At 65.8% G+C, this 18,127-nt stretch overlaps 1 protein-coding gene across 2 annotated transcripts in view; it reads right to left on the minus strand.

The window, feature by feature from the left end:
- Nucleotides 1-4,837: 4,837 nt before the first annotated feature.
- The window catches only part of oxct1a (3-oxoacid CoA transferase 1a), a 437,799-nt gene continuing 424,509 nt past the window's right edge, over nucleotides 4,838-18,127 (minus strand). For both annotated transcript variants that reach the window (XM_072515595.1, XM_072515594.1), the window contains exon 18: nucleotides 4,838-4,978. In XM_072515595.1, the coding sequence (XP_072371696.1) occupies nucleotides 4,943-4,978 (36 nt within the window). In that variant the 3' untranslated portion in view covers nucleotides 4,838-4,942. The remainder of the gene's footprint in view (nucleotides 4,979-18,127) is intronic.

Here is an 18,127-nt window from a genome sequence, read left to right on the forward strand (position 1 = left end):
CCTCCGCACCTTCAGAGGCTAGGCCCGCCCCGGAGTGGAAGAATAGAGTGCCCCGCACAGCACGGGCCCGCCCGCGGATCGGTGGGGCCCGATCGCGGGCCAGGCCAATGTGGGGGCACCTCCCTGGGCCAGATCACCCCCCCCCCCCCCCGCCCGAGGACCCCCGAGGCCACCCGCGGAGCCAGGTCCAGCCAGCAAATACCTGGTGCAATATACGCCGGCGGGACTGGCCGAAAACGGCTGGCCACTCGGCCCATCGCAGGCCAGAGAATCGCCAGGGGGGGGGCCCTGCCAGCGGTCGCCAACCGCCGCGATTCCCGCCCCCACCAAATCCCCGGCGCCGGAGAATTCATCCGCCGGCAGGGGCAGGATTCACCCCCCCCCCCCCCCCCCTGGCGATTCTCCGACCCGGCCGGGGGGGGGGGGGGGGGTCGGAGAATCCCCCCCCCCATATTTGTCCACATTACGTTCCATTTGCCAGATTCAGTTTGCAGTTTAATTTCATTGGAAAACGACACTTTAGGGTCTGTATTAAGACCGTTTGACACTGAATTCTGAACATCAGTTATTCACTTATTCCTCCATTTTAATTTAATTTAAACAGGCGCTGTGTTAATTTGATTTTAAATTGGGTGTCAGTACGTCTGTCATTTAAAAAATTCATTTACGGGATGTGGGTGACGCTGGTTAGACCCAGCATTTATTGCCCATCCCTAATTGCCTTTGAAAAGGTGGGGGTGAGCTGCGGTCTTGAACCGCTGCAGTGCCTGTGGTGTAGGTACACCCACTGTGCTGTTAGGGAGGAGTATCAGGATTTTGGAACCCTCCTGCAGAGGGGCTTGGGGCTGCTCCTGCCGCCAGGCGGGCCAAGAGCACCATCCCACCTCTGGTGGCCACTCTCTGCCCATTTCCAAGCTCCTTCAACAGCCTCTTCCTGCAGCAGACATAAAGGCCGACATTTCATGAACCTTTCAAAGTATTTTCTGCATCTGTTAACGGTCTGCGTCCCTGGAACCCCTCCCCCCCCCCCCCCCCACCAACCCCAAACTGCGGGGCGAGGCAGTGCCACAGTGGTCCTGACAGAGGAATTGTAACCCAGGGCAAGATTCCCATCCCAGCCTCCACAGGCGCCGGAATGTGGCGACTAGGGGCTTTTCACAGTAACTTCATTTGAAGCCTACTTATGACAATAAGCGATTTTCATTTCAAGATCTTGGGACCTGGGTTCAAACCCCACCAGGGCAGGTGGTCAAGTTTAGATTCAATCGCAAAATCTGGAATTAAAAGTCGAATGATGACCACGCAACCATTGCCAGTTTAAAAAAAAAAATTTTTAGAGTATCCAATTATTATTTTTTCCAATTAAGGGGCAATTTAGCGCGGCCAATCCACCTCCCCTGCACATCTTTTTGGGTTGTGGGGGAGACCCACGCAGACACGGGGAGAATGTGCAAACTCCACACGGACAGTGACCCGGAGCCGGGATTGAACCCGGGTCCTCGGCGCCGTGAGGCAGCAGTGCTAACCACTGTGCCACCCTGCTGCTCCGCCCTAAGTGAATTCCACAGGCCAGTCACTCTCTGGGTGAAGAAATGTCTCCTTACCTCTGTCCGAAATGGTTTACCCTGAATCCTCAGGCTGTGACCCCTGGTTCTGGACACACCTATCATTGGTAACATCTTCCCTGCATCTACCCTGACCAGTCCTGTCAGAATTTTATAATCTCTATGAGATCCCCCCTCATTCGCCTGAAGTCCAGCGAGAACAATCCCAACCGAGTCACTCTCTCCTCATCTGACAGTCCCGCCATCCCTGGAGTCAGTCTTCGCTGCACTCCCTCGAGAGCAAGAACATCCTTCCTCAGAGAAGATAGGACAATTTACAACACTTTAAATGCCTGGGTGTGACTGTGCAGGGCCTTCGTCCTGTCCAAAACTGAACTTCTTCATGCTCCTGACTTTAATCAGTTAATCTGAATCCAAAACTGGGAATTATATCCAATTCCGCTGTTTGTGGCAAAGTTTGTCGTTCCAGATGCAGACTGGAATGACGTTTGCACAATAAACATTTTCAAACTGTTCAGTGGTTAATGTGTAACTGGAGATATTATAAAGCATAGATAACAATAGGCAAGGCACCTCGCAGCCGAATATCCAAGTAGAGTGTGAATATGTACTGACCTTCAGCCAATAAAGAGTGTTAGGCGCTGGAAAGTGGAGGGTACAGAGCTGCCTCCCGCTCTTTAAATGGGGTGAATTGCTGACATTGTTCATTTGTCACCAACAGCTCTAGGCTCAGCTATCGCACTCTAAACAGCTCCGGTCAAACTCAAACCACCAGACCAAACAAATTCACTTTAACACTTTTATTTGGAGAAGAGGGTAAATGATGGTGAGGTAATGATGGGACAGGGTGTTGCTGTCACGCGCCCCTGCCAATGGAGCAGACAGGGGCCTCGGACAGCTGACCGACTCTCTTCCCCCCCCCCGCTTCCATTGTCGAATTCACATCCGATGTGATGGCCCATCAGTATGGGGAGTTCCAGTGATCCCAGTCAGGGCCACCCTGGTATTTTCTGAAGTCACCGGGGAATAGGCAGAATGCTGGCTTTGTTCGTGGTGGGGGACAAGACGGGGGGGGGGGCGGGGAGAATGGGGGAACAGGATGGGGGGAAGTGGCGGGGGACATGACAGGGTGTGGGGTCGGGAACCTAGTGTGTCTGATTGGTTTGAGTGATTTATTTATGTTTAATTACAGGGATGACATCAGTGTAAAACCATATGTGTACACACACACGTACATATATGTACAATTGTATACACACGCACACAATAATTTAAAGCATCTTCGATTATAAGTAGGCACAATCGGGTGTCTCGAATAGTCACTGTGCTACATTGCTATTTAGTTTGATTGGGAGGCGTTTGGTAAATCGGGGCTTGGTAATCCCTTCCTGCTACCTGCCACACACACACACAGACTGACACACACAGACTGACACACACACACTGACACACACAGACTCACACACACACACACAGACTGACACACAGACTGACACAGACTGACACAGACTCACACAGACTCACACACACACACTGACACACAGACTCGCACGACCACACTGACACACACAGACTGACACACACACTGACACACACAGACTGACACACACACTGACACACACAGACTGACACACACACACACAGACTGACACACAGACTGACACACAGACTCGCACACAGACTCGCACACAGACTCGCACACAGACTCGCACACAGACTCGCACACACACTGACACACAGACTCACACACACACTGACACACACAGACTCACACACACACACACTGACACACACAGACTGACACACACACACTGACACACACAGACTCACACACACACACACTGACACACACAGACTGACACACAGACTGACACATAGACTGACACACAGACTGACACACAGACTCACACACAGACTCGCACACACACTGACACACAGACTCGCACACACACTGACACACAGACTCACACACACTGACACACAGACTCACACACACACTGACACACAGACTCACACACACACACACTGACACACACAGACTGACACACACACACTGACACACACACACTGACACACACAGACTCACACACACACACACTGACACACACAGACTGACACACAGACTCACACACAGACTGACACACAGACTCGCACACACACTGACACACAGACTCGCACACACACTGACACACAGACTCACACACACACTGACACACAGACTCACACACACACTGACACACAGACTCACACACACACACTGACACACAGACTCACACACACACTGACACACAGACTCACACACACACTGACACACAGACTCACACACACACACTGACACACAGACTCACACACACACTGACACACAGACTCACACACACACTGACACACACACACACAGACTCACACACACACAGACTCACACACACACTGACACACAGACTCACACACACACTGACACACAGACTCACACACACACTGACTCACACACACACTGACACACAGACTCACACACACACTGACACACAGACTCACACACACACTGACACACACACACTGACACACACACACTGACACACACACACACACACAGTGACACACAGACTCACACACACACTGACACACAGACTCACACACACACACACACTGACACACAGACTCACACACACACACACACTGACACACACACACTGACACACACACACTGACACACAGACTCACACACACTGACACACAGACTCACACACACACTGACACACAGACTCACACACACACTGACTCACACACACACTGACACACAGACTCACACACACACTGACACACAGACTCACACACACACAGACTCACACACACACTCTGACACACACTGACACACACACACTGACACACACACACTGACAGATGTTCACAGAACACAAACAGAAGTTGTCAGGAATACATATTGTAAAGTGTGACAGGCTGGCTGTTCTCAATTTAGAGACATCAATTGTCCCGCCAGCAGGGAGACAGCTGACTGCCGCCTGGGGGTGCGGAGCAGTGAGGGGCTCTCACTGGGCCCGAAGCGGCTGCAATGTGGAGAGGGGCGCGGGCCCGGTGAGAGCCCCCTCCTCACGCTGCAGTCAGACCGGAACCGCCCATTCCCCGCCCCCCCCCCCCCCCCCCCGCCGCGTGCGGCCCTCGGGAGCGCGCAGTGCGCGGGACAATCGGTGCGCGTGACAGAAAACACAATCATCTCAAAAACTGCGGGTTAACATTTGCTGACCCCTGACCCCCCCCTGACCCCCGACCCCCCCCTGACCCCCCGCCCGGAATGGTTTCTCTCGGTGATGATGCCGATGTCTCGGTGCCGGATGGGAGTCGGCTCGGCCCCTCCATGTCCCTCAAACTTGTACCATGGGCTTCAGATTGGGAGACACCTGTCGGAGGGAAATGCACAGCGTCACCCGGCGTCACGCGTCACCCGGCGTCACGCGTCCGTCAGCGTCACCCGGCGTCACGCGTCCGTCAGCGTCACGCGTCACCCGGCGTCACGCGTCCGTCAGCGTCACGCGTAACCCGGCGTCACGCGTCCGTCAGCGTCACGCGTCACTCGGCGCCGACACGGAGAATGTTTCAAAAACTGAGAAAGGAATTCGACCCAACAGGGAGCAGCCCCTCCCCCACCCCTCCCCCCCAACCCCCTCCCCCACCCCAAACCTCCCTCCGCCCTCCCCCTCCCCTCCCCCCCATTCCCCATCCCCTCCCCCCCCACCTCCCACCCATTCCCCATCCCCTCCCCCCCCCAACCCCTCCCTCCCCCTCCCTCCCCACCCACCCTCCCCCCCCTCCCCCTCCCCCTCCCCCACCCTCCCCCTCCCCCCCCCTCCCCTCCCCCCCATTCCCCATCCCCTCCCCCCCCACCTCCCACCCATTCCCCATCCCCTCCCCCCCCCCCACCCTCCCCCTCCCCCCCCCCTCCCCTCCCCCCCATTCCCCATCCCCTCCCCCCCCACCTCCCACCCATTCCCCATCCCCTCCCCCCCCCAACCCCTCCCTCCCCCTCCCTCCCCACCCACCCTCCCCCCCCCTCCCCCTCCCCTCCCCCCCATTCCCCATCCCCTCCCCCCCCCACCTCCCACCCATTCCCCATCCCCTCCCCCCCCCAACCCCTCCCTCCCCCTCCCTCCCCACCCACCCTCCCCCCCCTCCCCCTCCCCCTCCCCCACCCTCCCCCTCCCCCTCCCCCTCCACTCCCTCGCCCACCCTCCCCTCACCCACCCTCCCCTCCACTCCCTCACCCACCCTCCCCTCACCCACCCTCCCCTCCACTCCCTCACCCACCCTCCCCTCCACTCCCTCACCCACCCTCCCCTCCACTCCCTCGCCCACCCTCCCTCCACTCCCTCACCCACCCTCCCCTCCACTCCCTCACCCTCCATCCCCTCCACTCCCTCACCCACCCTCCCCTCCACTCCCTCGCCCACCATCCCCTCCACTCCCTCACCCACCAACCCCTCCACTCCCTCGCCCACCCTCCCCTCACCCACCCTCCCCTCCACTCCCTCGCCCACCCTCCCCTCACCCACCCTCCCCTCCACTCCCTCACCCACCCTCCCCTCACCCACCCTCCCCTCCACTCCCTCACCCACCCTCCCCTCCACTCCCTCGCCCACCATCCCCTCCACTCCCTCACCCACCCTCCCCCTCCACTCCCTCACCCACCCTCCCCTCACCCACCCTCCCCTCCACTCCCCTCACCCACCCTCCCCTCCACTCCCTCGCCCACCCTCCCCTCCACTCCCTCACCCACCCTCCCCTCCACTCCCTCACCCACCCTCCCCTCCACTCCCTCGCCCACCCTCCCCTCACCCACCCTCCCCTCACCCACCCTCCCCTCCACTCCCTCACCCACCCTCCCCTCCACTCCCTCGCCCATCCTCCCCTCCACTCCCTCGCCCATCCTCCCCTCCACTCCCTCGCCCACCATCCCCTCCACTCCCTCGCCCATCCTCCCCTCCACTCCCTCGCCCATCCTCCCCTCCACTCCCTCGCCCATCCTCCCCTCCACTCCCTCACCCACCCTCCCCTCACCCACCCTCCCCTCCACTCCCTCACCCACCCTCCCCTCCACTCCCTCGCCCACCATCCCCTCCACTCCCTCGCCCATCCTCCCCTCCACACCCTCACCCACCCTCCCCTCACCCACCCTCCCCTCCACTCCCTCACCCACCCTCCCCTCCACTCCCTCGCCCACCATCCCCTCCACTCCCTCGCCCATCCTCCCCTCCACTCCCTCGCCCATCCTCCCCTCCACTCCCTCGCCCACCCTCCCCTCCACTCCCTCACCCACCCTCCCCTCCACTCCCCTCGCCCACCATCCCCTCCACTCCCTCGCCCATCCTCCCCTCCACTCCCTCGCCCATCCTCCCCTCCACTCCCTCGCCCACCCTCCCCTCCACTCCCTCACCCACCCTCCCCTCCACTCCCTCGCCCATCCTCCCCTCCACTCCCTCGCCCACCCTCCCCTCCACTCCCTCGCCCACCCTCCCCTCACCCACCCTCCCCTCCACTCCCTCGCCCACCCTCCCCTCACCCACCCCTCCCCTCCACTCCCTCACCCACCAACCCCTCCACTCCCTCGCCCACCCTCCCCTCCACTCCCTCACCCACCAACCCCTCCACTCCCTCGCCCATCCTCCCCTCCACTCCCTCGCCCATCCTCCCCTCCACTCCCTCGCCCACCCTCCCCTCCACTCCCTCGCCCACCAACCCCTCCACTCCCTCACCCACCAACCCCTCCACTCCCTCACCCACCAACCCCTCCACTCCCTCGCCCATCCTCCCCTCCACTCCCTCGCCCATCCTCCCCTCCACTCCCTCGCCCATCCTCCCCTCCACTCCCTCGCCCACCCTCCCCTCCACTCCCTCGCCCATCCTCCCCTCCACTCCCTCACCCACCAACCCCTCCACTCCCTCGCCCATCCTCCCCTCCACTCCCTCGCCCATCCTCCCCTCCACTCCCTCGCCCACCCTCCCCTCCACTCCCTCGCCCACCAACCCCTCCACTCCCTCACCCACCAACCCCTCCACTCCCTCACCCACCAACCCCTCCACTCCCTCGCCCATCCTCCCCTCCACTCCCTCGCCCATCCTCCCCTCCACTCCCTCGCCCATCCTCCCCTCCACTCCCTCGCCCACCCCTCCCCTCCACTCCCTCGCCCATCCTCCCCTCCACTCCCTCACCCACCAACCCCTCCACTCCCTCGCCCATCCTCCCCTCCACTCGCTCGCCCATCCTCCCCTCCACTCCCTCACCCACCAACCCCTCCACTCCCTCGCCCATCCTCCCCTCCACTCCCTCGCCCATCCTCCCCTCCACTCCCTCGCCCACCATCCCCTCCACTCCCTCACCCACCAACCCCTCCACTCCCTCGCCCATCCTCCCCTCCACTCCCTCGCCCACCATCCCCTCCACTCCCTCACCCACCAACCCCTCCACTCCCTCGCCCATCCTCCCCTCCACTCCCTCGCCCATCCTCCCCTCCACTCCCTCGCCCATCCTCCCCTCCACTCCCTCACCCACCATCCCCTCCACTCCCTCGCCCACCAACCCCTCCACTCACTCACCCACCAACCCCTCCACTCCCTCGCCCATCCTCCCCTCCACTCCCTCGCCCACCATCCCCTCCACTCCCTCACCCACCATCCCCTCACCCACCCACCCCTCCACTCCCTCGCCCACCATCCCCTCCACTCCCTCGCCCACCAACCCCTCCACTCCCTCGCCCATCCTCCCCTCCACTCCCTCGCCCATCCTCCCCTACACTCCCTCGCCCATCCTCCCCTCCACTCCCTCGCCCATCCTCCCCTCCACTCCCTCGCCCATCCTCCCCTCCACTCCCTCGCCCATCCTCCCCTCCACTCCCTCGCCCACACTCCCCTCCACTCCCTCGCCCACCATCCCCTCCACTCCCTCGCCCATCCTCCCCTCCACTCCCTCGCCCACCAACCCCTCCACTCCCTCGCCCATCCTCCCCTCCACTCCCTCGCCCATCCTCCCCTCCACTCCCTCGCCCATCCTCCCCTCCACTCCCTCGCCCATCCTCCCCTCCACTCCCTCGCCCACCAACCCCTCCACACCCTCGCCCATCAGCCCCTCGCCCACCAACCCCTCCACACCCTCGCCCATCCTCCCCTCCACTCCCTCGCCCATCCTCCCCTCCACTCCCTCGCCCATCCTCCCCTCCACTCCCTCGCCCACCAACCCCTCCACTCCCTCGCCCATCCTCCCCTCCACTCCCTCGCCCATCCTCCCCTCCACTCCCTCGCCCATCCTCCCCTCCACTCCCTCGCCCATCCTCCCCTCCACTCCCTCGCCCACCAACCCCTCCACACCCTCGCCCATCATCCCCTCGCCCACCAACCCCTCCACACCCTCGCCCATCCTCCCCTCCACTCCCTCGCCCACCATCCCCTCCACTCCCTCACCCACCTTCCCCTCCACTCCCTCGCCCACCATCCCCTCCCCACCCTCCCCTCCACACCCTCGCCCACACTCCCCTCCACTCCCTCGCCCACCATCACCTCCACTCCCTCGCCCACCATCCCCTCCACTCCCTCGCCCACCATCCCCTCCACTCCCTCGCCCACCCTCCCCTCCACACCCTCGCCCACACTCCCCTCCACTCCCTCGCCCACCATCACCTCCACTCCCTCGCCCACCAACCCCTCCACACCCTCGCCCATCATCCCCTCGCCCACCATCCCCTCCACTCCCTCGCCCACCATCCCCTCCACTCCCTCGCCCATCCTCCCCTCCACTCCCTCGCCCACCAACCCCTCCACTCCCTCACCCACCAATCCCTCCACTCCCTCGCCCACCAACCCCTCCACTCCCTCGCCCACCATCCCCTCCACTCCCTCGCCCATCCTCCCCTCCACTCCCTCGCCCATCCTCCCCTCCACTCCCTCGCCCACCATCCCCTCCACTCCCTCGCCGACCATCCCCTCCACTCCTTCACCCACCAACCCCTCCACTCCCTCGCCCACCAACCCCTCCACTCCCTCGCCCATCCTCCCCTCCACTCCCTCGCCCACCATCCCCTCCAACCCTCGCACATCCTCCCCTCCACTCCCTCGCCCACACTCCCCTCCACTCCCTCGCCCATCCTCCCCTCCACTCCCTCGCCCACCAACCCCTCCACTCCCTCGCCCATCCTCCCCTCCACTCCCTCGCCCATCCTCCCCTCCACTCCCTCGCCCATCCTCCCCTCCACTCCCTCGCCCATCCTCCCCTCCACTCCCTCGCCCACCAACCCCTCCACACCCTCGCCCATCATCCCCTCGCCCACCAACCCCTCCACACCCTCGCCCATCCTCCCCTCCACTCCCTCGCCCATCCTCCCCTCCACTCCCTCGCCCATCCTCCCCTCCACTCCCTCGCCCACCAACCCCTCCACTCCCTCGCCCATCCTCCCCTCCACTCCCTCGCCCATCCTCCCCTCCACTCCCTCGCCCATCCTCCCCTCCACTCCCTCGCCCATCCTCCCCTCCACTCCCTCGCCCATCCTCCCCTCCACTCCCTCGCCCATCAACCCCTCCACACCCTCGCCCATCATCCCCTCGCCCACCAACCCCTCCACACCCTCGCCCATCCTCCCCTCCACTCCCTCGCCCACCATCCCCTCCACTCCCTCACCCACCTTCCCCTCCACTCCCTCGCCCACCATCCCCTCCCCACCCTCCCCTCCACACCCTCGCCCACACTCCCCTCCACTCCCTCGCCCACCATCACCTCCACTCCCTCGCCCACCCTCCCCTCCACACCCTCGCCCACCATCCCCTCCACTCCCTCGCCCACCATCCCCTCCACTCCCTCGCCCACCGTCCCCTCCACACCCTCGCCCACACTCCCCTCCACTCCCTCGCCCACCATCACCTCCACTCCCTCGCCCACCAACCCCTCCACACCCTCGCCCATCATCCCCTCGCCCACCATCCCCTCCACTCCCTCGCCCACCATCCCCTCCACTCCCTCGCCCATCCTCCCCTCCACTCCCTCGCCCACCAATCCCTCCACTCCCTCACCCACCAATCCCTCCACTCCCTCGCCCACCAACCCCTCCACTCCCTCGCCCACCATCCCCTCCACTCCCTCGCCCATCCTCCCCTCCACTCCCTCGCCCATCCTCCCCTCCACTCCCTCGCCCACCATCCCCTCCACTCCCTCGCCCACCATCCCCTCCACTCCCTCGCCGACCATCCCCTCCACTCCCTCACCCACCAACCCCTCCACTCCCTCGCCCACCAACCCCTCCACTCCCTCGCCCACCATCCCTTCCACTCCCTCGCCCATCCTCCCCTCCACTCCCTCGCCCACCATCCCCTCCACACCCTCGCACATCCTCCCCTCCACTCCCTCGCCCACCATCCGCTCCACTCCCTCGCCCAACATCCCCTTCACTCACCCACCATCCCCTCCACTCCCTCAACCACCATCCCCTCCACTCCCTCACCCACCATCCCCTCCACTCCCTCACCCACCATCCCCGCCACTCCCTCACCCAACATCCCCTCCACTCCCTCACCCACCATCCCCTCCACTCCCTCACCCACCATCCTCTCCACTCCCTCGCCCATCCTCCCCTCCACTCCCTCGCCCACCAACCCCTCCACTCCCTCGCCCACCAACCCCTCCACTCCCTCGCCCATCCTCCCCTCCACACCCTCACCCACCATCCCCTCCACTCCCTCGCCCACCATCCCCTCCACTCCCTCGCCCACCATCCCCTCCACTCCCTCGCCCACCAACCCCTCCACTCCCTCGCCCACCATCCCCTCCCCCCCTCCCCCTCCCCCCCTCCACTCCCTCGCCCACCATCCCCTCCACTCCCTCGCCCACCATCCCCTCCACTCCCTCGCCCACCATCCCCTCCACTCCCTCGCCCATCCTCCCCTCCACTCCCTCGCCCACCATCCCCTCCACTCCCTCGCCCATCCTCCCCTCCACTCCCTCGCCCATCCTCCCCTCCACACCCTCGCCCACCCTCCCCTCCACTCCCTCACCCACCGACCCCTCCATTCCCTCACCCACCATCCCCTCCACTCCCTCGCCCACCGTCCCCTCCACTCCCTCGCCCACCATCCCCTCCACTCCCTCGCCCACCATCCCCTCCACTCCCTCGCCCACCATCCCCTCCACTCCCTCGCCCACCCTCCCCTCCACTCCCTCGCCCACCATCCCCTCCACTCCCTCACCCACCAACCCCTCCACTCCCTCGCCCATCCTCCCCTCCACTCGCTCGCCCATCCTCCCCTCCACTCCCTCACCCACCAACCCCTCCACTCCCTCGCCCATCCTCCCCTCCACTCCCTCGCCCATCCTCCCCTCCACTCCCTCGCCCACCATCCCCTCCACTCCCTCACCCACCAACCCCTCCACTCCCTCGCCCATCCTCCCCTCCACTCCCTCGCCCACCATCCCCTCCACTCCCTCACCCACCAACCCCTCCACTCCCTCGCCCATCCTCCCCTCCACTCCCTCGCCCATCCTCCCCTCCACTCCCTCGCCCATCCTCCCCTCCACTCCCTCACCCACCATCCCCTCCACTCCCTCGCCCACCAACCCCTCCACTCACTCACCCACCAACCCCTCCACTGCCTCGCCCATCCTCCCCTCCACTCCCTCGCCCACCATCCCCTCCACTCCCTCGCCCACCATCCCCTCCACTCCCTCACCCACCCACCCCTCCACTCCCTCGCCCACCCACCCCTCCACTCCCTCGCCCACCATCCCCTCCACTCCCTCGCCCACCAACCCCTCCACTCCCTCGCCCATCCTCCCCTCCACTCCCTCGCCCATCCTCCCCTCCACTCCCTCGCCCATCCTCCCCTCCACTCCCTCGCCCATCCTCCCCTCCACTCCCTCGCCCATCCTCCCCTCCACTCCCTCGCCCACACTCCCCTCCACTCCCTCGCCCACCATCCGCTCCACTCCCTCGCCCATCCTCCCCTCCACTCCCTCGCCCACCAACCCCTCCACTCCCTCGCCCATCCTCCCCTCCACTCCCTCGCCCATCCTCCCCTCCACTCCCTCGCCCATCCTCCCCTCCACTCCCTCGCCCATCCTCCCCTCCACTCCCTCGCCCACCAACCCCTCCACACCCTCGCCCATCAGCCCCTCGCCCACCAACCCCTCCACACCCTCGCCCATCCTCCCCTCCACTCCCTCGCCCATCCTCCCCTCCACTCCCTCGCCCATCCTCCCCTCCACTCCCTCGCCCACCAACCCCTCCACTCCCTCGCCCATCCTCCCCTCCACTCCCTCGCCCATCCTCCCCTCCACTCCCTCGCCCACCAACCCCTCCACTCCCTCGCCCATCCTCCCCTCCACTCCCTCGCCCATCCTCCCCTCCACTCCCTCGCCCATCCTCCCCTCCACTCCCTCGCCCATCCTCCCCTCCACTCCCTCGCCCATCCTCCCCTCCACTCCCTCGCCCACACTCCCCTCCACTCCCTCGCCCACCATCCCCTCCACTCCCTCGCCCATCCTCCCCTCCACTCCCTCGCCCACCAACCCCTCCACTCCCTCGCCCATCCTCCCCTCCACTCCCTCGCCCATCCTCCCCTCCACTCCCTCGCCCATCCTCCCCTCCACTCCCTCGCCCATCCTCCCCTCCACTCCCTCGCCCACCAACCCCTCCACACCCTCGCCCATCAGCCCCTCGCCCACCAACCCCTCCACACCCTCGCCCATCCTCCCCTCCACTCCCTCGCCCATCCTCCCCTCCACTCCCTCGCCCATCCTCCCCTCCACTCCCTCGCCCACCAACCCCTCCACTCCCTCGCCCATCCTCCCCTCCACTCCCTCGCCCATCCTCCCCTCCACTCCCTCGCCCATCCTCCCCTCCACTCCCTCGCCCATCCTCCCCTCCACTCCCTCGCCCACCAACCCCTCCACACCCTCGCCCATCATCCCCTCGCCCACCAACCCCTCCACACCCTCGCCCATCCTCCCCTCCACTCCCTCGCCCACCATCCCCTCCACTCCCTCACCCACCTTCCCCTCCACTCCCTCGCCCACCATCCCCTCCCCACCCTCCCCTCCACACCCTCGCCCACACTCCCCTCCACTCCCTCGCCCACCATCACCTCCACTCCCTCGCCCACCATCCCCTCCACTCCCTCGCCCACCATCCCCTCCACTCCCTCGCCCACCCTCCCCTCCACTCCCTCGCCCACACTCCCCTCCACTCCCTCGCCCACCATCACCTCCACTCCCTCGCCCACCAACCCCTCCACACCCTCGCCCATCATCCCCTCGCCCACCATCCCCTCCACTCCCTCGCCCACCATCCCCTCCACTCCCTCGCCCATCCTCCCCTCCACTCCCTCGCCCACCAACCCCTCCACTCCCTCACCCACCAATCCCTCCACTCCCTCGCCCACCAACCCCTCCACTCCCTCGCCCACCATCCCCTCCACTCCCTCGCCCATCCTCCCCTCCACTCCCTCGCCCATCCTCCCCTCCACTCCCTCGCCCACCATCCCCTCCACTCCCTCGCCGACCATCCCCTCCACTCCTTCACCCACCAACCCCTCCACTCCCTCGCCCACCAACCCCTCCACTCCCTCGCCCATCCTCCCCTCCACTCCCTCGCCCACCATCCCCTCCACACCCTCGCACATCCTCCCCTCCACTCCCTCGCCCACCATCCCCTCCACTCCCTCACCCACCAACCCCTCCACTCCCTCGCCCACACTCCCCTCCACTCCCTCGCCCACACTCCCCTCCACTCCCTCGCCCATCCTCCCCTCCACTCCCTCGCCCACCAACCCCTCCACTCCCCCGCCCATCCTCCCCTCCACTCCCTCGCCCATCCTCCCCTCCACTCCCTCGCCCATCCTCCCCTCCACTCCCTCGCCCATCCTCCCCTCCACTCCCTCGCCCACCAACCCCTCCACACCCTCGCCCATCATCCCCTCGCCCACCAACCCCTCCACACCCTCGCCCATCCTCCCCTCCACTCCCTCGCCCATCCTCCCCTCCACTCCCTCGCCCATCCTCCCCTCCACTCCCTCGCCCACCAACCCCTCCACTCCCTCGCCCATCCTCCCCTCCACTCCCTCGCCCATCCTCCCCTCCACTCCCTCGCCCATCCTCCCCTCCACTCCCTCGCCCATCCTCCCCTCCACTCCCTCGCCCACCAACCCCTCCACACCCTCGCCCATCATCCCCTCGCCCACCAACCCCTCCACACCCTCGCCCATCCTCCCCTCCACTCCCTCGCCCACCATCCCCTCCACTCCCTCACCCACCTTCCCCTCCACTCCCTCGCCCACCATCCCCTCCCCACCCTCCCCTCCACACCCTCGCCCACACTCCCCTCCACTCCCTCGCCCACCATCACCTCCACTCCCTCGCCCACCATCCCCTCCACTCCCTCGCCCACCATCCCCTCCACTCCCTCGCCCACCCTCCCCTCCACTCCCTCGCCCACACTCCCCTCCACTCCCTCGCCCACCATCACCTCCACTCCCTCGCCCACCAACCCCTCCACACCCTCGCCCATCATCCCCTCGCCCACCATCCCCTCCACTCCCTCGCCCACCATCCCCTCCACTCCCTCGCCCATCCTCCCCTCCACTCCCTCGCCCACCAACCCCTCCACTCCCTCACCCACCAATCCCTCCACTCCCTCGCCCACCAACCCCTCCACTCCCTCGCCCACCATCCCCTCCACTCCCTCGCCCATCCTCCCCTCCACTCCCTCGCCCATCCTCCCCTCCACTCCCTCGCCCACCATCCCCTCCACTCCCTCGCCGACCATCCCCTCCACTCCTTCACCCACCAACCCCTCCACTCCCTCGCCCACCAACCCCTCCACTCCCTCGCCCATCCTCCCCTCCACTCCCTCGCCCACCATCCCCTCCACACCCTCGCACATCCTCCCCTCCACTCCCTCGCCCACCATCCCCTCCACTCCCTCACCCACCAACCCCTCCACTCCCTCGCCCACACTCCCCTCCACTCCCTCGCCCACACTCCCCTCCACTCCCTCGCCCATCCTCCCCTCCACTCCCTCGCCCACCAACCCCTCCACTCCCCCGCCCATCCTCCCCTCCACTCCCTCGCCCATCCTCCCCTCCACTCCCTCGCCCATCCTCCCCTCCACTCCCTCGCCCATCCTCCCCTCCACTCCCTCGCCCACCAACCCCTCCACACCCTCGCCCATCATCCCCTCGCCCACCAACCCCTCCACACCCTCGCCCATCCTCCCCTCCACTCCCTCGCCCATCCTCCCCTCCACTCCCTCGCCCATCCTCCCCTCCACTCCCTCGCCCACCAACCCCTCCACTCCCTCGCCCATCCTCCCCTCCACTCCCTCGCCCATCCTCCCCTCCACTCCCTCGCCCATCCTCCCCTCCACTCCCTCGCCCATCCTCCCCTCCACTCCCTCGCCCACCAACCCCTCCACACCCTCGCCCATCATCCCCTCGCCCACCAACCCCTCCACACCCTCGCCCATCCTCCCCTCCACTCCCTCGCCCACCATCCCCTCCACTCCCTCACCCACCTTCCCCTCCACTCCCTCGCCCACCATCCCCTCCCCACCCTCCCCTCCACACCCTCGCCCACACTCCCCTCCACTCCCTCGCCCACCATCACCTCCACTCCCTCGCCCACCCTCCCCTCCACACCCTCGCCCACCATCCCCTCCACTCCCTCGCCCACCATCCCCTCCACTCCCTCGCCCACCGTCCCCTCCACACCCTCGCCCACACTCCCCTCCACTCCCTCGCCCACCATCACCTCCACTCCCTCGCCCACCAACCCCTCCACACCCTCGCCCATCATCCCCTCGCCCACCATCCCCTCCACTCCCTCGCCCACCATCCCCTCCACTCCCTCGCCCATCCTCCCCTCCACTCCCTCGCCCACCAATCCCTCCACTCCCTCACCCACCAATCCCTCCACTCCCTCGCCCACCAACCCCTCCACTCCCTCGCCCACCATCCCCTCCACTCCCTCGCCCATCCTCCCCTCCACTCCCTCGCCCATCCTCCCCTCCACTCCCTCGCCCACCATCCCCTCCACTCCCTCGCCCACCATCCCCTCCACTCCCTCGCCGACCATCCCCTCCACTCCCTCACCCACCAACCCCTCCACTCCCTCGCCCACCAACCCCTCCACTCCCTCGCCCACCATCCCTTCCACTCCCTCGCCCATCCTCCCCTCCACTCCCTCGCCCACCATCCCCTCCACACCCTCGCACATCCTCCCCTCCACTCCCTCGCCCACCATCCGCTCCACTCCCTCGCCCAACATCCCCTTCACTCACCCACCATCCCCTCCACTCCCTCAACCACCATCCCCTCCACTCCCTCACCCACCATCCCCTCCACTCCCTCACCCACCATCCCCGCCACTCCCTCACCCAACATCCCCTCCACTCCCTCACCCACCATCCCCTCCACTCCCTCACCCACCATCCTCTCCACTCCCTCGCCCATCCTCCCCTCCACTCCCTCGCCCACCAACCCCTCCACTCCCTCGCCCACCAACCCCTCCACTCCCTCGCCCATCCTCCCCTCCACACCCTCACCCACCATCCCCTCCACTCCCTCGCCCACCATCCCCTCCACTCCCTCGCCCACCATCCCCTCCACTCCCTCGCCCACCAACCCCTCCACTCCCTCGCCCACCATCCCCTCCCCCCCTCCCCCTCTCCACTCCCTCGCCCACCATCCCCTCCACTCCCTCGCCCACCATCCCCTCCACTCCCTCGCCCACCATCCCCGCCACTCCCTCACCCAACATCCCCTCCACTCCCTCACCCACCATCCCCTCCACTCCCTCACCCACCATCCCCTCCACTCCCTCACCCACCATCCTCTCCACTCCCTCGCCCATCCTCCCCTCCACTCCCTCGCCCACCAACCCCTCCACTCCCTCGCCCACCAACCCCTCCACTCCCTCGCCCATCCTCCCCTCCACACCCTCACCCACCATCCCCTCCACTCCCTCGCCCACCATCCCCTCCACTCCCTCGCCCACCATCCCCTCCACTCCCTCGCCCACCAACCCCTCCACTCCCTCGCCCACCATCCCCTCCCCCCCTCCCCCTCCCCCCCTCCACTCCCTCGCCCACCATCCCCTCCACTCCCTCGCCCACCATCCCCTCCACTCCCTCGCCCACCATCCCCTCCACTCCCTCGCCCATCCTCCCCTCCACTCCCTCGCCCACCATCCCCTCCACTCCCTCGCCCATCCTCCCCTCCACTCCCTCGCCCATCCTCCCCTCCACACCCTCGCCCACCCTCCCCTCCACTCCCTCACCCACCGACCCCTCCATTCCCTCACCCACCATCCCCTCCACTCCCTCGCCCACCGTCCCCTCCACTCCCTCGCCCACCATCCCCTCCACTCCCTCGCCCACCATCCCCTCCACTCCCTCGCCCACCATCCCCTCCACTCCCTCGCCCACCCTCCCCTCCACTCCCTCGCCCACCATCCCCTCCACTCCCTCACCCACCAACCCCTCCACTCCCTCGCCCATCCTCCCCTCCACTCGCTCGCCCATCCT

This window comes from Scyliorhinus torazame, chromosome 9 (assembly GCF_047496885.1).
Source record: "Scyliorhinus torazame isolate Kashiwa2021f chromosome 9, sScyTor2.1, whole genome shotgun sequence".
Taxonomy (NCBI): Eukaryota; Metazoa; Chordata; class Chondrichthyes; order Carcharhiniformes; family Scyliorhinidae; genus Scyliorhinus; species Scyliorhinus torazame.